The sequence below is a fragment of the Lingula anatina genome, chromosome 2, assembly GCF_051362555.1.
Source record: "Lingula anatina isolate TDL-2025a chromosome 2, LinAna3.0, whole genome shotgun sequence".
Lineage (NCBI taxonomy): Eukaryota > Metazoa > Brachiopoda > Lingulata > Lingulida > Lingulidae > Lingula > Lingula anatina.
The window spans coordinates 8088991-8115953 of NC_141768.1; the positions used below are offsets into that span (position 1 = coordinate 8088991).

At 34.8% G+C, this 26963-nt stretch overlaps 3 protein-coding genes and 1 non-coding gene across 10 annotated transcripts in view; 1 reads left to right on the forward strand and 3 right to left on the reverse strand.

Moving 5' to 3' along the window:
- Positions 1-8361, reverse strand: part of LOC106161191 (zinc phosphodiesterase ELAC protein 2) — a 72037-nt gene extending 63676 nt beyond the window's left edge. For 3 of the 5 annotated variants that reach the window (XR_015333061.1, XM_087005785.1, XM_087005784.1), the window contains exons 1-7: positions 8015-8361; positions 5571-5621; positions 4419-4489; positions 3961-4025; positions 3547-3607; positions 1293-1406; positions 483-544 (exon numbers count right to left, since the gene is read on the reverse strand). Coding sequence is in view for 4 of the 5 variants with exons in the window: in XM_087005785.1 (XP_086861911.1) it covers positions 483-544; positions 1293-1406; positions 3547-3607; positions 3961-4025; positions 4419-4489; positions 5571-5621; positions 8015-8331 (741 nt within the window). In the remaining variant the exon portion in view is untranslated. Of the gene's footprint in view, positions 1-482; positions 545-1292; positions 1407-3546; positions 3608-3960; positions 4026-4418; positions 4490-5570; positions 5622-7967; positions 7989-8014 lie in introns of those variants that run through there. The other 2 variants (XM_087005786.1, XM_087005787.1) reach the window with 2 other exon arrangements.
- Positions 8362-8547: 186 nt separating this feature from the next.
- LOC106172350 (dual specificity mitogen-activated protein kinase kinase 4-like) lies at positions 8548-21552 on the forward strand. 3 transcript variants are annotated; one of them, XM_087005788.1, is made up of 12 exons: positions 8548-8830; positions 9488-9623; positions 14193-14253; positions 14730-14843; positions 15760-15879; positions 16542-16676; positions 16875-16926; positions 17190-17317; positions 17570-17647; positions 17929-18074; positions 18369-18414; positions 19082-21552. In XM_087005788.1, the coding sequence occupies exons 1-12, from the start codon at positions 8794-8796 to the stop codon at positions 19199-19201; spliced, it is 1173 nt and encodes a 390-aa protein (XP_086861914.1). In that variant the 5' UTR covers positions 8548-8793; the 3' UTR covers positions 19202-21552. The 3 variants fall into 3 exon arrangements, with proteins under 3 accessions (XP_086861914.1, XP_086861915.1, XP_086861916.1); XM_087005789.1 differs by having other exon boundaries at positions 9506-9623; XM_087005790.1 differs by having other exon boundaries at positions 9509-9623.
- A 579-nt stretch (positions 21553-22131) lies between these two features.
- Trnae-uuc (transfer RNA glutamic acid (anticodon UUC)) lies at positions 22132-22203 on the reverse strand. Its single transcript has one exon. It is a non-coding gene; the product is annotated as a tRNA-Glu (tRNA).
- A 58-nt stretch (positions 22204-22261) lies between these two features.
- LOC106172356 (aquaporin) lies at positions 22262-26624 on the reverse strand. Its single transcript, XM_013553013.2, has 5 exons — positions 26017-26624; positions 25295-25427; positions 24595-24821; positions 24102-24257; positions 22262-23675 (listed from the first exon to the last, which is right to left on the reverse strand). Exons 1-5 carry the CDS (start codon positions 26187-26189, stop codon positions 23477-23479), a joined length of 888 nt encoding a protein of 295 aa, XP_013408467.2. The 5' UTR covers positions 26190-26624; the 3' UTR covers positions 22262-23476.
- Positions 26625-26963: the final 339 nt, after the last annotated feature.

A 26963-nucleotide genomic window follows, 5' to 3' on the forward strand; every position in this document is an offset into this window, starting at 1 on the left:
AAATCCAAGGGCATATTTGAAATCTACACATATGACTTTTGGAAAGCCGTCTGTAGAAATTTTTCCCATAATTCCTTCCGTAGGGTAGATAATTAGCATTTAATTTTGCCATTTTTAGACAAGGGTGCATTGCAATGAGTGCCACACCTAGACCCCAATACCGACAAAGCCCAAATTTTACGTGGAACGAGTTGAGATTATAGGTGACCTAAATCCAAGAGATGGGTACGGAGGCCCTTACTGTCTAGGAGGAGAAGCGGTAACGGTAACATGGCGGCGGAGCCGCAGGAGCCGGCGGAACGAACCGGACGGGACTAAAACCATGTGTACCGCCAGCGCTAACCCTGGTGGTACAATAATTATTATCTCTAAAATTAGTATCTCTAGAAATGACATGTGTACACTCTTTGTCTGTATATAAAAAGTACTGAAAGCTCATAATCATAGTCATACGTTAAAGACATCAAGCAGCATGTTCTTACCTTACACACATAGGCAACTGACATGTCCTGTTTTTTGTCACCTACTTTCAGCCTTTCAGGGTCTACAAAAATCCAAAGATATTGATTTACATTTAATGCAGGTAAACCCAGAAACTTTTGTTTATATATATATATATAGAGAGAGAGAGAGAGAGAGAGAGAGAGAGAGATTCGGGCTCCCATGGGACCCTAAAGTAAATTTTGGCAACCTTGGGGAAAATATCCAAGATGGCCTCAATTCCAATAGATATATACACACTTCCACATGTAACCTCCTTGATCTTGGCTGATACCAATATTTCAGGCAAACTAGCACTAAAAATGTGTTAATGGAAATCCCTTTACTGCTTGGAATCATATTGGAACATTTCGGCAATTGAAATGGCTGCCAACTATCACTGAAAGAACATTTTTTCTAAAAGGGCTAAAAACAATGGAATTATTTCACTCTTCAGACATTATTTAGAGCTAACCACTAATTTCAAATGCCGATATACATCCCATCAGTGAAGTTGCATGCAACATTGTAGGGTACTGAAACATCTAAAAGATGGCTACAAAATCAAAACACCAATAAACATATCACTTTTCATTGTTTTTTTTTGTTGTTGTTGTTTTTTTTTGTTTTTTTTTCTTAAAATATTTTTATACATATTGCATGAAAACTAGATATATATAACTGTCATTTCCAAACAAATCTGTGCCCCATTTAATTGGTGCAAGCCAGTCCCATATGATTAAGACTAAATCAACATCAACTTCAATCTATGTTTTAGCCAATCTTAAAATAAGTAAAACAAACAATTCTACCTGGCTCCCCAGTTTGCTCTGTGTCCTGTGCAGCTGCTAGTTGACTGTATATAGGTATCTGATGCACAGTGATTACATCCTCCTTGAATGGTTCATCTTCAATATTCATAACATCTATAGGAAAAGTATTGCAAAACATATACATGGATTCTGAAAGATTGATTATGGTTGTAAACTGCAAAGCTTAAACCATTTTTGCACTTCAAATTGTACTAAAGATACGACTAAATATTCCAATAGGGGGAGACATGCCACTCATGATATAATAACAAGGTAGCAAAGCTGTCAAATGTACAAACATAAAGCAGAAATAATGATGCCTAAATAGGTTATTTTATCAATTCTGATGCAATAAAACAATGTCTAACAGCATAATCACTGCAAATTTTTAACCATGCACTAAAGGAAACATGAAAATAAAGAACATGTTCAGGGCATTTTGCAACTACTTTTTTGCTAAGTAACCAAATCTTGACCAACAGATTTCTTACAAGTCAACTGATTTCCTGGTATGTAGTTGCTCCAATGCACACTGTCAAAAAATTGTACACTTTGTCATTAACACCATCTTCAAACAAACAGCTGAGTGATGAGTAATCTAGAGGAACACTAGAGGATCAGAGAGGCGATACCACCTCCGGAAATTGTACCACCAGCTGAAATAAGCACATTCATACAGAAAGCCAAAAAGAGGGACACCATTACCAGTATTGTGCTTGATAGGCTCTATAAAATGCAATAAACAAGAGTTTTCAAAATATGCAAAAAGAAGTGAAAAAAAAAACAGCATAACTGCAAAATTTGCCCAATCAAGCTGATTTTCAAATAGACCTGTATTTTCATGACATTAATCACTCCTGTCATTTTCAAGACAACAGGCCAATTGTTTTTCCTTGAAATGTGTTATCAGTGTTCGAGTCAAAGGTCAATTTCAAGGTAACAGTAAGATTGCCAATATGTGACTTCCTATTCAAGTCCAATAGTAACTAGGAGCATACCTCTACCAGTTTTGGCGATGTAGGGGCCAAAAAATTTGTTAAGTTCAGTTCATGGTTAAAAGTAGGTCAAAGATCAAAATCAAAGTCACAGTTAGATTTCCAGTATGACTTCCTATTCAAGTTCAATAGTAACTATCGGCGTATCTCCACAGTTTTAGAGCTATAAAGGCCAGAAAACTTGCAAAGTACAGTTTGTCATGAAAAGTAGACCAAAGGTCAATTTCAAGGTCACAGTAAGGTTGCCAGTAAATGATTTCCTATTTAATTTCAATAGTAACTATGGGTGTATATCTCTGCCAGTTTTTCGAAATATAAAAGATAGAAAACTTGCAAAGTGCAGTTCATGCTAAAAAGTAGGTCAAAGGCCAGTTTTAAGGCCACAGATTGCCAGTAAATGACTTACAATTCAAGTTCAAAGTTGAAAGTTCAAAATTGAAAGTTATGGGCCAAACTTCACCAAAATTGTACAAAAAAAAAAGAAAAAACAGAATAAACCTTAAATGTAAATCACCGTGCTGATTTTCGAAAGCAACCTGCTTCTTTATCAAACAAAGCCACAGACTGATTCTTCTGTGAAAATGCACTGGTTGAACTCAAACTTCCAAAGATCAAAGGACTCCCTATTAGTACCCCCTCACTATAATATGAGAGCTTAGGTTTGTGAAGTTTCTGAAAATAGGCATAATGAAATATTTTTTGGCAGAAAATTCCCATTTTTAGACAATTTTGGTTCATTTGACCTTGAAATAAAGATCCAAGGTCAAATTCAAGAGCATAGCGGAATCTCCACATATGACTTTGAAGTTTCAGTCTATAGTAACTTTTCCCATAATTCCTTCAGTTTGGGAGATACTTAGCATTTAATTTTCAAAAATTTTGACAAGGGTGCATTTCACCAAGTGTCATGCCTAGGTCAATGCACCAAATGATATAAAAAGTTGAGATTATATATAACAGCTGTTGGGACTTTTTAAATTAAAATGGAGAGAACAGACTAATATGTTCGGTTCCTTGTCTTAATATACAAGCTCCCCATGGTCCGTCACCACCGGTAGAGCACTTTTCCATACTGTATCAACTTTATTCTCCATGATATATATATATATATATAATGGAAAAAATGTTTGGAAGAAATGGGGACCGATGTTTTGAACAGCAATGGTGACAGCAACAATACGGACAGACACAATGATCAAAATACATAAAGTCACATGCAGTGTCTGTATATAAAAGAATAATTAAACCTTGTTACTCACTTAATTTGAGATCCTGCTTCATAATGGGATTAAATTCTTCTCCAACTCTCAGAATCTGCTCCTTAAATGTGTATTTTGATCACAAACATTAAACATATTTTGCATCTAACATGAGCACACACACACACACACACACACACACACACACACACACACACACACACACACACACACACACACACACACACACACACACACACACACACACACACGGGATAACAAGTCGAGAGCATCCTACTAACTTGTAAACCATGCTAACAGAAGATCAGTGGAACTGTCTGCAATATTAATAGTGGATTACTGCATTATCATTACATAAGCCTTTTGTAATCATGTTTAATATTTTCCTCTCATGTGATATCACTCTAATGGATGAATTAGAATATTCACTCTCTTCTCCATCAGTATACTTACAACACCTGGAGGTCCATGCAGATTTAATTCAGGTATGTTTTTATCATTCTGCTCCACGTACAATGCTAAGATAGAACAAAATTAATTCTGTTGTGTTAAATCAAATTCATAAGATAATAATTTGAGGACATGCAACTGAAATGGCAAAGGTCATATCACAGATTTTGCAAGTTTCCTATCCAAGCCCCTGTACACAGCTTATAACAGCTCCGTCCAGGAAATGAGCAAAGGTTATCCCTCTCCCGACAGTTCGCCAGCAATACATACATGATTAAGCCTAATCTTAGACCAATATCCCTAACAACAGTTATGTGTCAAATTTTGAAGTTAATTGTGGTAAAACAGATTATGGGTAGCCTGCAAGCTGAAAGGTCTTGAACTATCTCCAAAAAGTAAAGTGTTTAGATTTGGCTCAACTCTTGCCTAATGACATAAACAAAGAATCATATCTGACATACCTATCAAACCTCCAATGTTGTTCCAATGACTGTGAGTTATAAACACATTGCCAATCTTCCTCATTTTGATACTGTTGAAGAAAATAATAAAATACAGAATATTAAAAATCATTGTACATTGTTTCTCCTGGAATTATTGAAACAAAGCAACAAAGCTATCATTTGTACAGACATGAAAGTAAAAAATGGTGCATACAACAGGATATCTTGTCAATTTGATGCAATATACATAATCATAATCAAAATCAACACCAAAAATTAAACATGCAAAAACAGGTAACATGGCTTTTAAAAATAAGTAATGTACCTATCATAAGGCTTTAGGCCCATGAGAGTTCAAATTAAAACATTGAAAACGCCAGAATGAGAAAAATAAAAATTTCACAAAAAATTTGCATAAATTTAAGAAAAAATAATACTGTCAAGCTGGTTTGCTAATTTGAGTTTTATGTTGATCCTAAGAATAATTTTAAGTTAAAAAATGATTTGTAGAACAGTTTTCTTTTCAGAGCATTTGTGGTGGCAGTACAAAAAAATTTGATGCAAAATCGCATAATGCTTAACTGCATAATCACCACCAATTTTTAATTATCTGCTCTATACACTATATATGGATGTTCAGAAAATGTATCTATTTTACAGCTTCATGCCCCTGGGAGTTCTCAGTCCCATGCTGAAAATGCCAGCATGTAAAAAATAAACATTTCACAGAATGATTTTCAACTGATTGTGTTATCTCTGAAGTCGCACAGTGACCACAACAATGACAGATGCAGGTGATGGCTATGTACAGACTCATCTGTGTCAGTACATAAAAAATTTACAAAATAGACAGCTTATTTGGAGCTATCCACACACTCACAAGAACACATTGTCTGACCTAAATAAAAACAAAATCATATACTAGTAAATTATATAAATAATTATGAAACAATCATTGAATATGAGATTAGAAGCCTTAATGAAAGTGCTACCATAGCTTTGAATGCTTTAATCACAAGTAAAGGTCTTGATAGGTGACTTAATAGCAGGTTCTTGTCTTAGCATATACAGAAAAGGTTTTTGTTATGTTAAGCAGTACAAACATTCAAACTCCAGAGTGCAGTATTAAAATGTGAGTGTTGTCCTTGGCAAAGTTTCAGCAATGCTTACCCTTTTATGAGGCCAGTACGTTGAAATTCTTCACAACAGTTGAAGAGAAAGCTAAAAGAAATTAGATCAGATATAAATTCACTTATGACAACAGGTTCTTTATTTAAATGGGGAGGCACAACAAATGAATATAGCTGGATGGCAAAAAGTGTGCACGCCCAGGTGTCAAGAAATACCATGCAACCTTCTGGGAAATGGTGATTTGAAAGTTGTCATTATTTCATGGCATGGCCAATAATAAAATATTCAATTTTCACAGGCAGGATTCTAAAAGTTATGCCTCTATGCCATACCAACTAGGAATCCCATGCACTGCCAGGAATTGATAAATTTTAAATCATGAGGAATCATGGAATTATGCACGTTTCTATTAGAATTCTTGTCCCTGCTAAGGCTTCACTTCTAAAACGAATGTTCAACATAGAGCAGCTATAGTACTGGACCTAAAACTGGAGTATGAGCATCAACTGTTATTAAAAACAAGAATGGTTTGAAACTTTCAAGCCGATTTCAAGATCTCTCAAAAATTGCAAGAACTGACTGAGAATAACTTAAAAATCAGTATTAAAGAGCTTAAAGAACTTATCAAAATAAAACTAAAAATCCTGGGATTTATCAATTCTTGGCGGTTCATGGGATTCATAGTCGGCATGTGGGTGGAATAGGGACATTACATATGAAGTCAAATCTTTGTCACTAAACCAGCCCTTTACAACGAGGTCCTCAAATTTTCACCCTGAGCTTCAGAGATAACTTGACACTAACCTCTTCACTATAGCCCATCTTCACTGTGTCAAGTTATACCTCTGACGAAAATAGTTTGACCTAGTTTATACAAGCCAATCAAATCCATGTTTCAAAATTTTTCACCAAAGTTTGGTGAAAACGCTGATTGGTTGAAAGTCCAGAATTATGTCCAATGAGAAACTTGTATTTTGTTGCGTCCGCATAACTGTACACAAAAGAAAGCATGGCGTATCCTACGAGTGACTACATAAAAGAATGTGTTAAGTTATCTCTTGATTCTTTGCAAAATATGAGTATATCGGAATTGAAACCAGAGCAGTTTGAGTCCCTGCATCATTATCTACTGAGGGATGATATATTTTGCGTGCTGCCCACAGGTTACGGCAAGTCCCTGATATTCAGCCTTATCTTTGATTGGTCCGGATTTGAACAAAGTGCGCTTTGACTCGTTCGCGTTCATTGGCTAGATCGTTCAATGAGTCATTGAGGGCAGGCTTTAAATTTGATTGGCAGGCAGTGTAGGCAATCGAATGTGGTCAGAGGTAACTTGACATGCTGAAGATAGGCTATAGTGAAGAGGTTAGTGTCAAGTTATCTCTGAAGCTCAGGGTGCAAATTTTCATACACAGCACACATATCAACAATTGTCAATGAAAGTGTTAAAACATTAATTTAGTGCTAAAAATAGGTATGAATGGTCATCCATATCATCACCAAAATCTGCTTTGTGACTGATCCTAAAATTTTCATCACAATGTGCCCATAAATTTTTACATTAAGTTGCAAACAGACAAACTAACAAATAAAGTTGCTCAGAGAGCAAGGACTTCAGGATTACATAGTGCTATCAAATATACATAATATAAAAGATATAAAACATAATACAAATGATGGCCAGACTGCCTAGGCAGCTTTGGTGCTGGCAAAATTAACTGTATTGGACTCTGCTCAAAACATCAGCTATGTGCGAGCAAGTGTCAACAAATGTGAGGTGTGTGTGTGTGTGAAGAGAACGCTTCTTATTTATTAAGTTATATCAACGATATAAATTTCCAAGTAATATAGTTTGCTTTTACATCACCCTATTTTGTTGGGAATGACTGTTCTTTTGTATAGTTGCAACTGGAGCTGATTTTTCCAGTGTGTTGCTCTGAATTGCGCAATTTAGTCACACCGCACAAAACTGACTCAAAAGAAATCCTATTCAGCTAAACCTAAAACAATTCCAAGCTAAGGCCCCGTTCACATGACAAGTCTATTTTCTAAAAATCTATTTTCTATTTGCGTTATCTTATGATCACGGTCTGTGCCCTGAATACCCCGCGGCGTAATTACTGGCAGCGCGAGCCAGTTACTTCCAAAGCTGTAATTAATTCTCGGTTGCGCTGGGAGTGATTACAAGATACCGCGAATAGAAAATAGATTTTTAGAAAATAGACTTCCCATGTGAACGGTCCCTAAGACTCTACACCCAAGCAATTATGGACTTACAACAGTCTGACGTATCTCAGAGACATTTAGATGAAGCTTAAAAACGAGGGTCAATGACCAGAACACCCACCCTGACATGTGGGAGGATCTGTGCCCCCCCCCCCCCCCCCCCCCCCCACACACACACACACAAACACTGAAAAGACCAACTATAATTACCCTAATTAAGCAAGGCGAGTGAAGTGAATATAGCAAAATAGTGGTACCTCGTACGTGAACAATTAATAATGACGCAATTCCCACATCCCTTGATTCCACCTGTTACCACACGGATACTAATGTTGTTATCCTCACATTTGAGTCGTTGACCCTGTTGGTGATGCATTTTACTAGTGAAATATCGGGGTATGTGGGGTAATTGATCCATGGATAGTAAGACCTTTCTCCCACAAAAGTTTCGAAATGCCAGCTTTTCAAAAGCTGTAAGTTGTTTAAAAAAAACTCTGAAAAACATTTTAGTTATTGCTAGTTTGTGAAACTCTAAGATACATCTAGCCGAAATACGTAGAAAGACCAAGCACATGTGTTGAAGTACATTCTAATCTCTAAACAGGTAAGAGTCAAGAAGATATGGCATTTGCAGAAACACTTGAAGATATGTGGTGTTGAGTTCAAAGTTGTTTAATATTCCAGGAATAAGGATATGAAATGAATCAGTCAGAAGTTATGTTTATCTAGACATTTCTTCATAATTTCGCTGGGAAAACGTTGCAAAATTATAGCAAAAATAATCTAACATGAACGAAATCTCGCTAAATCGCGTTGCTGACGTCAGAGGGATTTCCCGATGTATTTCCATTGATGAGTCATTCCAAAGAAATGAGCGTCAGTACTCAATAACGTTGCCGGTAGTACTCACAGTCACGGCGACCTGTTTCACGAGGATTCCGGGCATTTCAGTGACAGAAATTGGATTAAATTGGATCATTATTGGCCACAGTAAAGAGCAAGAAACCTGTCTTCTTCCCCTGTTGTCCATTTCAAGATGGCGGAAGGGGAATCCTCTGAAATGGGGAGTCAAGGTGGGTGAAAGAAAGAACAAGAAGCAGACAATGTGACTCATGTTGTTAGTGTCATATGCCTACAGTAGTGACTCATTAAAGATAACATGCCATTGATCTCTTTTTTTAGCAACATGCCCCGCGTATTTGAACTGATGCATTTAACAAGAATATTTTATTTCTCCATTATATAATTTCCCCAGGTTATTTTGATAAGCAACCAGTCATCTTGTCTGTTGGTTTGATGATGTATATGATCAGCGTTCTTATAAAATGTGTTACTCATTGATTACATAATAGCATTAGATCACTAGAAGTTTGCTTTTCGTCTTTTTCCTCACTTTACATTTTCAATTCCTTGCCTCAGAAATTGGGTGAATAAGTCTTTTGTAACTCTTTGCACTGTTACTTTTTTAGCAACAGTTTATCAATATATAGTGTGTGCATTTATGAGTTAATTTTACTACAATAAGCAAGGGCAAGGAGTTCTTATATTGTAATATTGCAGATTGGTATACTAAGCACTGGAACTTGTAGACGTACATTATTTTTCTCATTGTGACATTCTGTTATCTAGATATGACAGTGATACTATCAAAACCTGTATTATTCATGCATGATTTTTATTTTCAAAACTACGTATGTCTAACAATTTTTGTTACCTTTCATGTTTAATAGTAAACCATGTTTTGTTAGCAGCTGCACGAAGGCGGGCCTTGAAGCTGGACTTCAAACGTATCGCTTATGATCCTAAACCATCTCCTCCATTACCACCACCAGAAACTCTTGCAAGTAAGGGACACCCTACACAAATGTAAGTTTGCTCTATGTTTTATCACTTTGCATTTTCATGTATATAGATGTTATCCAAGAAAATGTATTTATAGGTGTTGCTCACCTGTCAAATTGCTTTTGTAGATGTCTGGAAAGACGGGAGGATTTGGGTCCAAGTTTAAATAATTAACTTAGTTCTTGCATCCCTTCATTTATATGTTGACTAATGACACCAAAGTGACAGGTGAAACTGAGGTGAGAAAAAGAGAGTACTGTGATTTTTTTACCATAGATCTAAATTTTAAACATTGTCACATGTTCATATCTGAAAGCAAACCAATATTGGCTCTATAAAACTAGGTTGAGCTGGAGCATTAGTTAAAGCGTGTCTTACCAGAATGTGCAGAAATAAATCATGTCCGAATAATCCCATTACAAATGGAGGTAATGATCTAAAGCTTAACTGGTCTTTGGGGTGAATTGTAATTTAAAAAGTTTAATACTTCAAAAACGAGTCTGCAATAAGAACCTTGCCTGCCCAAAATAAAGAAGACATCGTACACAGGTGTTCCCCTGGTCTTAGCCAATCAGAGTCCCAAACCGAATAAGAGCACTTGTGCAAGAAGACAGAAATATGACAGAGGAATTTGAAGTAAGTCCCTTACAAATACATATATTACAGCGCTTTCCCTTCATTATTCATAAATAAACTTGTACACATTAACATTGGAAGAATTTGTTTACTTTCTGGTCTTTTAAGAAAATATTAATTGAAATTATTTACAACAGAGTGCATCCACATTGCTTGATACTGTATTTTATCATGCTGAAGTAAATAACCAAAGGAGTGTTTTGGTAGAGGAAACACAGTATCAATGAAATTAGGAATTAGCCCATTCTGTTTGGAGATATATATATATATATATATATATATATATACTTTTCAGTGAAAAAATTGAGAACTCTTGTTTACTGCATTTTGTAGAGCTTGTCAAGCACAACACTAGAGGTGGTGTCCCTTATTCTTTTGTTTTCCCGTGAATGCACTTGCTCCAGTTGATGGTACAATACCGGGAGGCGGTATTGCCTCTCTGATCCTCTAGTTTTGAATCTGATGATGATGATGATGAGTGAAGCAGTCAGAGCAGTCCAGAACTCAATGAGCTTTCCAGGTAAAGAGCTTCCTGTTATTGTTAATAACAATGTCATGTTGAAACTTTCCACTGGTAGCCAACAACAATCTGACACATTGCTTATAATGTGTAGGGCCTGTCTAATCTGCACCTCCCTAATTGATATATGAGCCAAAAGATCATGGAAATCTTGATAAAATTTAGAATTTACTTTTCTGTCAAAATTGATCCTTATAGTTAAGAATCTGAATTTTTCATTTCTACTTGTTTCTGGCTTGAAAAAGTGTCTATTTGTACCAGAAGCATGTAAAATCCAAGATGGCCACCACTGTATTCATTTATCATATGTAAAAACAAAAACTTAACAATTCGTACAAACACACACACACACACACATTTATGTCTTAGACTTAATTTCTTTTTACTCTTTGTGAGCATTCACAACCAGTTGATCTGCAGACTAACTAGTCTGCAGATCAAAACTGACCAACCCACATCAGAGCTTGTCACATAGCCCCCCTATAGACAATACATTACTTTTTCAAGTGGGTCAGCCATATTTGATCTGCAGACTGGTTAGTCTGCAGATCAACTGGTTATAAATGCTCTCTTTTGCTGCATTCACAACAGTGGACTAACTAGTCCACAGATCCAACATGGCTGACGCACTGTGATCCGTGGACTAGTTAGTCTGCTGTGCTAAAGGTGACCTTTGACTTATGGTAGGCAAGTTATTACATCAATGTCAATTCTTTTCTTTTTCCTTTTTTTTTTTCACAGCAGTACTAGCACTGCCTGGTGTTGCCAGCCACCTTAAACCTAAAGGACCAGTTGGACGATTTAGGGTAGTTGGCTGTATTGCAGGGTCAGGCAGTAGTACTGAGACAGTGGCATGTCCTGGCACTCCTAGGTCCAGTGGTACAAAGCTTTGAAGAGCTGAGAGATCAAGAGGAAGGGGAAGACAATTGACCCAAGTTTATGAAGACAGTTAAATAACTTAGAGAGGCAAGGCACAAAGAACTAGGTATTACGTGTTAAGATCTGCATTTAATACACAAATTGCAAGTTAGTAACACACAATTGTACATAAACATGATACATGTCCCATTTTTTTTTTTTTTTTTTTCAAAGTACATTTTTCAACATAAATTGTGTTGTATGTAATCCATTCCTTATTGGTAATTTCACTGTAAATACATTTTACATTTTAAAATATTTTATTTTTGCAGAAAACTGTTGAAGATATTAATCTAGAAATGACAGACATGAGCATTTTTTTATTCAGAGCAAACAAGATGATGCTGACAAGACAGTGCTGAAAAACATATTCTGCCCTTGCACTGGACATAAAGAAGATCCTGCTAGAGTATTTACCTGGCAGTAACCCATCACCAGTCAAGATGGGAGTGAGCCTCCTCTCATTCACCCGCTGTAATGTCCCCAACATTTGGATTGTTGATGAATTAACTACATTTATTCATTCTCAGTGAAGAATATCATAGAATAACTATCACCAGGAGTTGGGTCTGTTCACGGAAAAATAAATGCATTTTTAAATTAACTTAGCTTCCACTATCTATAATGTCTTCACCAGACATGAGTGCACCAAAGGAATCAAAAATTAATTCTGTTTAAAAATTCAAATTATTGAATGTTAAAATAGATAGATATATAGAAATAAAAAGGTTGTGTAATCTGTATTCTGCATTCACTGTTAAAGAATGAAGTGAAGTATACAGACATTTTTCAAAAATCACAAAGCCAAATTTGTACACAAATTTGAACGATACACTATGTTCAAGGTTACAAAGCAGACCAATTTTAGTATTTGTTTCCTTATTTTTGTACAGTATTTTGAATGAGATCTGTCACTTTTGGGTCCCAAGAGGGCGGGGCATTTTTGGAAAAAAAAATTGTACCACAGAAAAATTTTTTAATTTAGAATTGTGTTTTTGGCATCGCATTTCTAAGGGAATCTATGCTGGGGAGGAGTATCAGTGCAGAGGAGTATCAGTGTGGGGGAGTATTGGTGCAGTTACCTAATTAGTATTTCCTAAGATTTAATATTTAGATTGCAGGAGTCGAAAACGTAGTTTTATTCAACTCTTATGCATCATACAACCTGGGCATGTCAAATTACTTTCTGAAAATTTGCTAGGCTGTCCACAGGCCATCCCAATGAACCAATCGCCTTTTGAGGCCAGTGGAAAGACTTGTTAATAGGACTGTTAAATACATATTTTTAAGTCCTAGACTAAAAACATTTCCACCACGCTATTTGATATCAAAATTCCACAAAAATCATTAATTGTGTTGTTTGCATGTTTATTTTAAATTGAATATGTTTATTTTATAACTGATAGTCACTCCTCTGTATCAGTTTACATTTCCAACATTCCAAAATGAAATGTATGCCAAACAAATAAAAAATGGCTTCATTGTAAACTATGAAAGATGTTAATCAGCAATAAATTCACATTGTTTCCTCTCTGCATTTCTGTTATCATTTAAAATGTAAACTGGGATACCTCTCTGATGATGGAATGCACAGCCCTGAATGTACAATAGGAGATCAATATCTGATCTATTGGTGTTTGACACACTTAATTGAAAGGGATTAGTCACCAAATGTAATAACCTGGAAACAGTTGTGTCCACTGATCTGGGCTTTGATTAGTCAGCTTCCAATTTTGAATGTTGTGTTTTGATTTTCAGGATATTCCTAAACCACCTGTATTCAGGATCTCACAATAAAATAAGTTACTGGGTGTATAAATTTTCAGTGTGAAAAATTACAAAGCAAAGTTTTATTGGATGACACAGTTATCTTTTGCAGTTTGATGTTTTTTTTTATTATTATTATTTAAAGGAGAATTTCTTGGATGGAAAAATAAGTAAAAAAATATTTTGAGGGGTAGGACTTCCAGACCAGCGGACTGTCATCCTTATACTTAATTTTATCTACAAATATTTCTCTCAGTATGTGAATCATAACAACGTTATATCATAATAAACGTAAATGAATTGCCTATTACTTGAACATAAGTCTCATGTTTGGCCAAACAAAAGTGCATTATCCCAATAGGATGATATTATCAGTGGGATTTCTTTTTCATCATACCCCAACACTCTTTTGCCAATAGTAATTGATACATTTACTTCAATATATGCCTCATTAATAGCCCAATTATGACTCACCTTTACCCATCTTTGCTGTATAAATATGTTACATTGAACTTTAAGCAGTCATTCTTAGGCTTAAATGGCAAAAGGAAATAGTGTTACTGGGATAATTTGCTTTATACTTTGTTGAGAACAAAAGGCCACAATGTCTAGGTCTTTTTTTCATTATATTTAATGGTATGATAAGTAAAAAAAATAATAGCTTGTCCTTAACATTTATAATCTTAGGTATGTATAAAAATAAGTCTTATGTCATCTGTATTTTTCATTTATTTCATTTTTTTATTGTTTAGTGAGAGGTTGCGGTCACAGAGCCTAGAATCATCAGGGAAACTACAGATTTCACCAGAACTGGTAAGATCTTTGTAAATGTGTTGATGTTTACATACAGACACTTAATATACACGTGTTTGATGTTGTGGAAGTGCTGTTTTTGTGTATCATTTCCAACTAAAGCCACTTTGTATGCCCGTTTAAGGAAAAACAACAAGGATTGGTTTCATTATGATATAAGATTCCTTTCAACCACTAGCTACTTATTCACTCTTGAATCAGATTTCCCCCAAAAAAACATCCTGCCTATTTTAATATCACCTGGCCTCAACAACAAGTTTCCACCTAAGCCACAAGGACTACTGCAGCACCACCACAGCGGGAGGATGTAATTTGTGATTGCTCCCAATCACTGCAAGTCTAGTTTTTATTAACTTTGTGATTAATTTTCATAAATTTTGTTTTTAGTTCACCAATTTTACATGTTTTTAAGTTGTGTTTTCTTACACAAATGTTATTCTGTGTAATGTTTATTAATACCATGATATTGGTTGTAGATTTTTGACTTCACGGCAGATGACCTGCAAGACTTGGGTGAGATAGGGAGGGGAGCATTTGGTACAGTCAACAAAATGCTCCATCAACAGAGTAACACTATTATGGCAGTTAAGGTGAGAACTGGTGTTGTGGGGAGGGCAAAAAACTGCCTTTATGCATGATCCAGGCCTTATAAATGAAATGTTGTTTTTGACTTTAGGACAGACGTATTGCAATTGATGAATGAATGGCTTGACCAGTGATTTCATTGTGCAATTGTAAACAAACTTGGTTGAGGATTGCATTATAAACTGTGAACCACAAGCATAAGTCCATTAACCTTGGTGTTTGGAACATTTGGTATGTGCTGGATATAATTGAGAGCATACTACTTTCATATTAATATGCAGTAGGAATAGAAGATTATGGAAATGCAGTATGTAAACAACAGAAGACCCATCCCATTGATTCACAATTTATAATGTTGTGCTTGCAACAACTGTTTTCTTGAAATTGCAGTTTTAAGTTATTAGTTTCAGTAATCACAAATCTGACGGTCCAAGTCTCAACCAGTAGTTATCATCTATGAGGCGTGTGACAGATGTCACCTCGCCACTGGTACCTGTAATTATCAGTGGTTCTGGTTACAAGGGGGTTATTATGCAGCTCAGCGAAATATGATTTTTAAAAGGAAATAAAAAAGTGTGACATTAATAATGATGATGATAATAATGATAGTAACAACTTAACTGAGTAGTGAATATTTCCTTTTTCATGCTTTCTACACTGCAGAAGGATGAAATGCAAAGGTCCACATGGACATTAAATATAATGGTTATAAATGCATAGAAAATATGAAAAATTAATGCACAGCATTCTAAATAATTATCTGTATTGATTTTGTAGAATGAAAATAGCATTTTAGTGCCAAATTGAGATATTATGATTTTTAATGTATTTTTCTGTAAAGGTAGGTGTAATACTGGTCATTTTTGGTTACCAGATTAAATTAAGGTTACTTGTTTATCTTGTTTCTTTCCTGTCTTTCAGAGGATACGCTCTACAGTTGATGAAAAAGAACAGAAACAATTATTAATGGACTTGGATGTCGTAATGCGCAGCAATGAGTGTCCTTATATTGTGCAATTTTATGGTGCTCTCTTCAAAGAAGTAAGTTGATTATGTTATCTAAAAATGCTGGTGATCAGTTTTGATGTTGAAGGTGGCAAATTATTGGTTAAACATAATCCTTGAGAATAGATATGGATCATATTTCTATACTGTCTCCTCTCCTTTGTTTGTTCATTTGAAACACTTTTTCCAAACCCTTAAATGCTCCATATCAGAAAAATGATTCAAATAAAACTTGTTAATCAGCTCATTCCTAAATATTAGCGGTTCTCACTGAAGTGCATAATCATCTTACACCAATATGAGCCTTTCTCTGTTCTCAATAATTTCAGTTTTATTTTGCAACTAATGCAGTTTAAACAGGACAAATTTAAATCGTGTTAATTAATCGCTAGATTTGTTTCATTTATACACTAAAAAATTGCCTTGAGTTTACAAAATTGTGAAATGGGAAAAATAATATATGCAATTGTCTAGAAACAAAGTTTCTGTTGTACCTACATAACTCTAGAAGTCAAACTTAGTCCCGAATTAAAATAAGATTACACCTTCAGCAAAAAGCATTAAAAATTTTCGTAAACTATATGAGAAGATAAACTGGCATGTGGGGTTATCAAGGATGATAACCATGAACAGAAATATTCTGATAATGGTTTAAGATTTTAAAATACTGGATAAATACTATTATTGTTTCATTGCAGGGTGATTGCTGGATATGCATGGAGTTAATGGCAGTCTCATTAGATAAATTTTACCGTTTTATCTTTGGTTCATATGGAACATTACACTTACACCCAAGGATAGAAGAAGATATATTAGGAAAAATAACAGTAGCTGTAAGTATAATGGGTTGAGTGGACACATTGGATTTCTATATAACATCAATTAGAAAAATAGAAATGGTACAGCTTTCAAGTATTGTAACAGTGTCTTATCCCCACACTGTTGGGACAAAAGTCTAGCAGGTTAAGTTCATCTGGTGTAGACAGCATATTGCATACCATATGTATTGATTGTGTTTGTGTTTATTTCAGACTGTGAAGGCACTGAATTACTTAAAAGAAAAATTAAAGATCATTCACAGAGGTATGCTGCACTTCAAGAGTTCATTTTGCAATTATTCTGTAACAGATGAAATTGCTATTTAAATGGTTATTCTTCTATATGCACACATAATTAATTTACAAAATTATAAAAAGTTATTTAGAATCATTTATATAGCTTTTCATACTTGTTGAAATCCAAGTGAAGAAAATGCTTAGTTTTAACAAAGAATTATATTTTTACCCCAATCATCACATTTTGTTGATATATGTCATTAACATATTCTTGTTATTATGTCTTTTCAGATGTGAAACCCTCCAACATTCTTCTTGATCGGCAGGGCAACATTAAGCTTTGTGATTTTGGCATCAGTGGACAGTTGGTAGATTCCATAGCAAAGACAAGGGATGCAGGGTGTAGACCTTACATGGCAGTTAGTAAATTTTCCAATTTTGTGTATTATTAAAGTCACGAAAAGTCAAATAGAATCTGCTCATTGTTTTTAGTCTTTAGGGAGAATATTTTTCCTCTAAAATAGATAATATCAGATGATACTCTAACTTCACAAGATTTGGATTTTAAAACTGACAGTTGTTTTCAGTGATTTGCTTTTTTCAAGAACGCCGTTAGTAAGTACTTTACCTAACATTGCTTCACAGAGGTATATACCTTTCTTTTATAACAGCCAGAGAGAATAGACCCCCGGCACTCCTCCAGGGGATATGATGTGAGGTCTGATGTGTGGAGTTTAGGAATCACACTGGTGAGTGCTATTTGAAACCTAACAATGATGCTTAAAAATAACTATTACATCTAGGTTCATGTATGTCCAGGTTTTCTCCTGGAACCAGATACTTTTATACAACTTCCTTTTGAGGTGTGTATGTGTGATGGGAGATGGGTTATAGACTGAGAAGTACCTTGTGATTAATCTGACCGTAGGCAGTCATAGGTCTGCTCAAAGTAAATTTTGTCCATATATTCATCAAGAATTACATCATAACCAATGTACAACAGCAGTGTGCTGTATCATTTTGTTTTCAGTATGAATTGGCTACTGGGAAGTTTCCATATCCTAAGTGGAACAGTGTGTTTGATCAGCTAGCTCAGGTTGTGCAAGGGGCAGCCCCCCAGCTGGACCCAGCAGACGAAATATACTCGCCACAGTTTGTAAAATTTGTCAATACTTGGTAAGTTTTCGATAATAAAATTACATTTTTCAATGAAGACGTATTTCCAAGTAAAATGCAGGTTGAAAGCAGATTGTTTTCATCCCTTTTTGAAATTAATGAAGAATTCTATTAATTTATATGAATACATAGCTCTTTACATTTATTTTCATTTAAGTCACAGAACAGAAGTTTTTAAAACATTACTTTGTAACATTAGATATGACTGTTATATTCAAAACAGTACATTTATTTAGTGTTAGTTTAAAATGATATGGTTTGCACACTGTAAACACATTGTCCCTTTGTTTCCAGTTTAACAAAAGATGAGAAACAAAGGCCAAAATATAATAAATTGCTAGTAAGTACAAAATATCAGTTAGATTGATACAAGCACAGAATTCTGTGGTGCATTTTCCTAATTCTTTTCAATTTGATGAAATATAAGTGTAATTTTAAGCAAGCTTCATAGAATGCAGAGATTCGCTGCTTACTATTACCATGTTGTATTGTATGTACAAATTGTATCAGTAGAAATTGGTTATATTGGTTGAAAATTGATCTCTGCAAATTATGATGCTAGGCTCAGTCTAGGAAATATCTTTTAACCAAACAGCTTGATAAGTTATTTATTTTCATAGCTAATAAATAAAAATAGTAGATTATTGAGTAATTTCTCAGCCAAATTAGAATATCTTAAGCATTTGATTAAGTTACAGTTACCTGGTTACACTATTGATTTCACTTTACCTCAGCAAATATGTAGTTTGATTTGACTGTGTCACAGAAGATTTTTATCCTCAAATTAAGAAAAATTTCTACATAGTTTTAGTGTACATAGTTTTAAATACACATTAAACTTTTTACAATAATTAACCAATGTAAAGATATAAGAACCATGAATTTTGTTTTCTAGAGAAGATATATATATATATATAAATACTATCGATCGATCGATACGATCATCATCATCAGTTTTGTTTTCTAGAGAAGATACTTGCATATAAAAACCTTTCATTCTCTTCCAGAGTGATGAATTTATAGTGCGATCAGAAAGGGTGGAGGTGGATGTAGCCAAGTATGTTTGTGAACTGCTGGAATTGATGCCAGAGAGGCCTTTAGAACAAGATCAGTCCTCGAGCTCATAATACTACACTGAAAGTCATTTTCATGTGGTGTGGCAGTTGGAAAAGGGTTGAATTCAGCATTGAAAACACATCAATAAGTACACCAGTACTATACAAATGCACTCTCACTTTTGTTTTGCAATGAAAGATATATTTAATCAGAAAATGAAAATATTCAAAATTCATTACTCAATACAAATGAATAAATTTCTTGGTTTGAAATACCTTTAAAAATTGGCAAATCAAAGTTCACAGCTTAATAACCTGCTGCAGTGAGTTCAGTATACAGTAACAAAAATCACTGGTATATTGCATGTTATAAATACACCAAGGTCCCAAAATATTTTGTTACTGATACAGCTTGAAAACTGCCTGTTTGGAAAATGCTGAATATGACACAGCACATTGAAAAAGAAATTCTAATCATCCCAAAGGTAACATTATTTGAATTAAGATTTTTTTCTTATTCATTTTAAAAATTGGATAACAAGATGATTAAGACCCACATGATCAATGGCAGTATGAGAACAATAATTGTTAAAAGTGAACTTGATCGCCTTCTTATAATCAGGGTGTGAAATATTGTACGTCATTAACTGATATGCAATTAATAAGCAAGACACATTTTAAATTCAGATGACATATTTGACTTGCTTCAGTTATAAGTTTTATAAAGTAATATATGAATTTGGGTGGAAATTACTGTCTGAATATAAAAGAAGATAAAAAGAAGTCTTGTGGACCCCCAATCCCATGCAAATTCGGGTACTGTTACTGTGGCACATTACACTAAACACTGGTCCATTGTATCAGTTTTGCAATGAAGCAATAGCTTGGACCTCTACCTCAATCAAAAGTAGCATAATAGATGCTGTTTGAAGTTCATTATGTGGCATTGTAATGTAACCTAGTTGCTTTCTTAGTCAAAGTCTTTTATGAGGTAGACCACTTTTCATGCCATATTTATTTATTTATTATTTATTTAGTTGTTTATTTATTTATTGTTAAGATATTCTTCATAAGGGGACTACCACAAGTTAATGCATATTTCTTTTATGTATGTAATATGGGTAATTAACAAATTATTGATTATTTCTAATCTGTTTTATTGACTTACCCATATCAGCTTAAGGTCTTCCAATTGCAGGACCGTGGTAATGAACTTGGGTGGGGAAATGATGCACCTATTATTATGGGATATAAACTTCCAGTGGTTACAGATGTAGTCAGTGTTAAAATGTTCACATTTGAAACAGCCAAAGGCATCTGAAATGCCCACTTTCTGTGCCACTTGTATCTTAGAGGAAAAAATGTACATCTGCTAAAAAAAGTGCACATCTCCTAAATCATAAATTAAAATAACCTGTTAAACAAACATAGTGGCATGCTTGCTATTGTATTCAAATATAGGTTTTTTATGAAAAGCGGAAAACATTACCTTAAACTTGAATAGATAATCATAAAATAGTCTTTCTAGTATATCTATTTATGTTATTTATCTTTTTTTTTAATCTTAAAAAGTTATGCTAATGTGAGCCTAGTTTGTCATATGGAATATGCAAAGTGCAAATTCAGTAGCCTAGAAATACATTTATGCCTGTGGTTTGAAAACGATGCATTTGTTACTATGGGATGTATTATTTCTTTGCCATTGTACATTATGTACAGATTATAGGGATAATGAAATTGGAACTGTTGTATAAATAAGGGCTGTAAATACTATATACACAAACGCATTATTCATATATATCAAGTCAGAATCATATTGTACCCAGCAGACATTTGGCCTGTGCAGAAACAAGTGTTTTGTTTATTAGGATATGTGGAGAGTAGGTTAGTAAACTATATCTAACTCTACATAGAAGTTACATCATGCCGGTGTAAAGCAGATATTTGACTTCTAGTAAATAAGGAGTTGATAGACACCCTGGAAGCATCTTTTTGATGATATTTCTCTCTCTCTCTCTCTTTCTCTCTCTCTCTCAGCAGTTAAGGTTGTTAATATGGAACCTATGTATTTTTGAAAGGTCATTGCGCAACAGAAAACTCAATGGTAAAGAAACAGTATGTAACAGTGAAGGATTACAAAAACCACAATGTATTAATATTGTAAAATTTAAGTAGCCATTGGTTTCCGCAGTTTCTATTCAACTCGAGGTTTAATGAGTTAAAGCTCTTTAAGTGGCCATAATGTTTTCCTTAGTTGCAGTATTGTGCTGTATAAGCAGTATGATTCATGTAATAAGGATATGCAAGGGGTTGTGGCACATGAACAGTACAACTAAATATGATATGTCAGATATGAAGACAATTAGGTAACAATTTTATATTGTAAACTGATTGAGAAAAAATAAAATCTGTGATACTTCAAAGATGTTTCTTTGATATTTCTTAAGGTCTACAGATTAGTTTACTTTGAGTGTAAATTGTGATGAGCTCCTTTGTGGAATGTGATATTTTATTTCGAAGTGTCTAAGCATTGCCCACTTTGATATTTAGACTTCTGTGACAGAATTTTGTTCTCATAGTATTATCAAAAGTTACTAGTGCCATTTCTAGACATTACTCTTAACTTCTTCAAACTCAAGTTCTTGTCAGTATACTTTTAAATATCTTAAATGATATACTGTTCCTTTTTGAAAAATTACCTAAAGTCATATTTTCTGCCTATATGTCTTGCAAAGGTACTAATCTTTAGCAGTTCAGACCAAAAGCAAAAAAACACTATAAAACCCCTCAAGTACACTTGTATAGGAAGGCGTGGAGTTTTAACAGGCTGGTCAGTCATTTAGATCATTAATTAAATGTTTTTTTAATGGAATCCAAGTGTGAGAAGGGTTGAGCTTTGATTTGATTTGATTCCCCCAAACATTGTCCTTAAACTACCTTGTTCTATGCAAGTACTATTATTAGTAACATAGGTACTTACCGAAAGAAAAAAAATAATCGTGTTCCGGTACCGGGAATCGAACCCGGGCCGCCTGGGTGAAAACCAGGAATCCTAACCACTAGACCATACCGGACAACTTGTCGTCGAAGGCAAATTAACCAGATTTTTTCATAGAAATAAACGAAATGTGAAACGGTAAAATAGACATTCTTTTATTTTATCAGAAAATTAAAACACAATGAATACAATAGCATATGTAGTTGCCTGCAAACCCAAGTATAGACACAAGCACAATTCACCCAAACCCAATATAGAGGCATTTCACAAGTTGAAGTCTCAAGAAAAATTGAATATATTCAAATTTGTATTCGATTTTTTAAAATGTGAACAAACATTCATGGCTGTCTTAATTTTACGTCTACATGTAATTTTAACGTGGTCTACATCATTATGCAAGAAGCCAAATGGTAACGTATGTTGCAGTAACGTAGCCGGTATGTTCCGAGAGATATAATTTTTTTTTTTATATCGTGTTCGAATATGCGTTTTATAAAGTCAATCAAGGTTGGGCTAAATTTTAGTTGATGTGAGAATGCCTATATAAATATTTGAACTGTAACTCAGGGGGCTTTGCATACCCATAAAATTTATCGCTCTATACAGAAGAATGTCATTTTTACAACGTTATACTTGTAAAAAATAAACCAGTGAATATCAAATATTCAAAGTTAGTTAAACGCTAAAGCAGCTAAGAAATCTCCATCTGTGACAGTAATGTCTATGTTCCTTTTTGGGTTAAGACGTTGAATAATTTTCTCACTTTGGTTTTAGGACAGTGAAACTGCAGGCGCGTAGTCACCATTTGCAAAAGGGGGTTCTTATTCTGGGAATGTGGACCTTAAAGCTATCAAATATAGTTTCTAAACTGTGCACAAGAGCGTGCCTGTGACATCGTTTTGCACCTCTACATTGAGTTTTGATTTCATTGCCCCTCACATAAATCCTCTGCTCTTTTACCAGCTAGCACGAAATTTTGTGCTATTGTAGAGCCAGCAGCAGTACTAGTTTCACTATTCTGAAAACCGTATACAGTCTGAGTGTCACTCATTGTAGACCACCCGCTGTTTAGGATTTTAATGCAGCATATACGTAATTGGACCGAAATAATGGAATAAAATATTAAAGTAAGAATTTCAGTGAGTTAGTCCGATACAATATCCGACGAGCGGCAACGCCAAAAAGTGCATGTTTAGTTATGGGGTCTATACATACATGTATGATGGGTCCAAGTATAGATCCAACATGACATGCCGAATCCAGGTTGGATCATACTGTAGATTGGTTAAGCCCTCATATTTTTATATCATTTCATTCTGCATGGCGATCTAGATTTGATTACGCAGTGTTCAGTCGTTTTCGGTTTTCTTTGAATTGTGAATTGAATTGTAGCTCTGTCTCTTTGAGTCTTGATTATTCTGATTAATTTCGGATCCTTCGTCTCCAGAGCTGTAACTTTCACTGGTTTTCAAGACATCTTGTAATTCCTCATACTTTTGATACGTGTCGTCTTCTTGTTTTTCTTGGTCGGACAAAAAATGAAGAACTCTGAAAAATTTTGCAATCATCGACTTATTCGTAATTTGTTACCTATTATAGGCTACCATCTATAATTTGTCTATGAATAATGAAAAAAAATGCCAACATGAGTATTTGATAATAAAAATATATTAGATATCAAATAACTTCAATGAAAACTAGAGGACTTTTATGTCGAGAAAAATAAATTCAAATCGGCAAAAAAAAGTTTTTAAAATATGTTCATGTAAATTTTCACAACTTAAACCAATATGCATGATATTAGTTTTGAGATAAATTCTGGGTCAGATCTAGTTTTTACTGTTATTGAACATTCAAAGCTGGAGTGCGGGACATGAATATAAGAATTCATTACAGAAATAAGCATACATCAATATAAGGGTCACATTTAAAAAATGTGTTACCTATCTTCTATGATAACTTTAAAAGCCCAACCTGTATATTACTGCAGCCGTCACCGCTCCCACACCGGGTCCAATCCAGTAGATATAATGATATGCCCACGCAATATTGACATCAGCATAGAAGGAGGCGATAACCGCGGGACCCAGCGCACGTGCAGGGTTCATGCAAGCCCCTGTGGCATCGTATCTGAAATAACTGTGGTGTTTGGATTTATCCCTTTCATTGATACACTGGTTTATGTTTGTTGACTCCATAGTTTTGCATCGTGTCTTAAAATAACTGATCAGACCATGGTATAAATAATTACAGTTTAAGAATTATAAATTAAGACTGACTTGCTGAGGGTATTCTAAAAACATTTGCTGTTTATATAAGTAATATAAATTGCCAATACCAAGTAGTTAGCTTTATAATTATATAACGTTTTATTCGTCCAAGTTCCCATCAACGTTATCCACAAGGCAAAGGGGTCTTTTTTTAAACAAATTACAATCATTAAAACAAATGTAATCAATTTACCTACCCACAAAGAGTACAAATACAGACTGCGGCTCCCACGGCAACGGGTCCCCAACCAGCGTGCTGTTTCCAGTCACCATTGGCCAAGGTGACATACACAGCCATGGCGAGACAGAAGGTCAGTATTGACTCAATTATAAATCCGCCACCGATACCAGCAGTAGCCAAGTTCAGCGACAGAACCCCCTCAGTCATCGTGGCGTTACTGTAGTCGGCACTTGTTAAGCATATCTGGAGAATTGATAACTTTTTGTTCAATATTTGTTTACAACACAGTGCACTAGATGCGGTAGATGAAATTTAATTTCCATGTATTCAGAAGCTTATAAAGATGTCTAAAATGTACATGTAGTTCCTGTTTTTTATGGGCCTTGAGTTTGTATGAAAAAGGGACAGAAACAATTTGATGAACTGAGAATTATAGAACAGCATTTATATAGAATATGGACTAATACCCCAGTGTTCTCTGCTATAGAAATATATTGGGGATCGGGGGTTTGAGCATATATTTTCCAACTAGTTATATGATGCCTTCCGTTCTAAATTATCTAATTATTCATACCTACATTGCCAAGTTTATGAAAATGCTTTATATCAAACAAAAAACGATGAAGTCTCAAAATTTAATGCGTTGATAGGCCTGCACATGAAGTGTCTGTCATTTGAGTGAAAGTAAATTTAAAGTATCTTGTCAATGCTGTTACCCGCACAAGAGCTGCTCCAGCCAGGCCCCCTAATAGCTCTGACAAAAGGAAGGCCAAGAAAGTGATGATTTTGATTTGCCCTGCGCTGGCGATGAAAAAACCCAGACCTATGGCGGGATTGAAAATTCCTCCACTGCAATAAAATAGAGTCTATATAACATAGGCATAGGGCTTTTGTTTATAACTTATGTCAAGCTTTGATACCATGCGGGTAGAAAGAGATCGGTTATTATTTTGTCTCTCTCCATAAAATAAATATTTCGTTCATGTCTAGAAGAGCCAACGATTTAAAATATGCCATGTCGCTGATTTATCATTACATCTAAATAAAATCTTGGGACATCAATAGGTTTAATATTGCCCATTTTGTTACCTTTGTTTAAGAAGTAAGTAAACGTAAAAGCACTGAATTGCAGTAAATTGACACGGGAGAAATAACGATATTGTCTCCACAAATGAGGTCACATGTATATACATATGGTGTATGAGTCACTGGTATTCCTGAGTATTAAATGATCAATTTACTGAGTATTAAATGATCAATTTACCCTTCTATATATTGGATAGAACGGTAAATATTTATCAGCATCATGACATTACCTGTGACCGCCACGGGGTGTCCCCTACCCCTGTTCTGACTTAATCCTACGAAATAAAACAGATTACGTTTAAGCAACTTGCTATGTTCTTTAAGATATAGAATTCCCCGAAAGTGACCCTACCTAAGCTGCCCCGGGCCTAGGATCATCAGCGTGTAAAGCAGGCCCGATGCCACTGCAACCCCGGTGGCTCCCGTCCCAACAGACATTACGTTAACATACACGTAGATCATGGTACCCATGAATTCAGCTAGGCACTGCGCCGTTAAAACCTTAGGGTTTGTTTTCCAACGCATCTTTGGCCTCCGAAACAAATATGAATTGTTTACTCGTGTGTTCTCAAATGCTATAAATTGACAATATATTCCGTCCAGTTGAAATTATAAAGAACGTCGACCATTTTGTGCTTACATATATGTCTATATGAAATAATGTACAATTTCATTATAGATTCATGAGTCCCAGGCAACATGCGGGTTTTGCAAAATAATTGGTGGCGTTCATATCGGTTCATTTATGAGCACGAGATGATGCCTTTAATTCACTTGCAATTTATACCTTAAAATTTTAGCGTACAGTTATATAATTTGTTTTCACGTAAAAAGTTTGTTTCAAGGTTTTCAGGTATTTGACAAATTATAATATAAAGATGAAATCCGTTTTAGCATAAAGTAGCTAGTTATGTTGATGCGCACAGAAGGCGTCTGAATTGCTGTTAAATTCTTAAAAGAAATCCAACGAATCTTTGTCATCTTTGTCAACTTTCTTAGTTTACTTTCGAATAGGCTTTGCTTTTATACCAAGGGCCTATTTTGCCTTTAAAAAAATGGAATTGCTAACCCTGTTAGAATATTTAATAATATTTAACATAAATGTCTTGCGGGTTAATATAGCAATGGCTGGATAGTACCGAAAAGGTGTTTAAGTGTTATTTCCTTTCTTAAAGCCATGGACTGTCCCGGTGTGTATGTGTGTTGTATTGAACGGGCGTGTTTGCGTGTATGGGATTGGGACGGAAGAATACAACGCGCGTTAAACCTTTATATATGCCTGAAATTTTAGTACTTTTT

Coding starts and splice junctions, on each gene's coding strand:
- LOC106172350 (XM_087005788.1), top strand. CDS start 8,794: ATGGCGGAAGGGGAATCCTCTGAAATGGGGAGTCAAG. Junction 16,927..17,189: donor ATTAAAGATCATTCACAGAG/GTATGCTGCACT, acceptor ATGTCTTTTCAG/ATGTGAAACCCTCCAACATT. Junction 17,318..17,569: donor GGTGTAGACCTTACATGGCA/GTTAGTAAATTT, acceptor CTTTTATAACAG/CCAGAGAGAATAGACCCCCG.
- LOC106172356 (XM_013553013.2), bottom strand. CDS start 26,189: ATGCGTTGGAAAACAAACCCTAAGGTTTTAACGGCGCAGTGCCTAGCT. Junction 25,428..26,016: donor CTAGGCCCGGGGCAGCTTAG/GTAGGGTCACTT, acceptor ATTTTATTGCAG/TGGAGGAATTTTCAATCCCG. Junction 24,258..24,594: donor TGTATTTGTACTCTTTGTGG/GTAGGTAAATTG, acceptor CAGTTATTTCAG/ATACGATGCCACAGGGGCTT.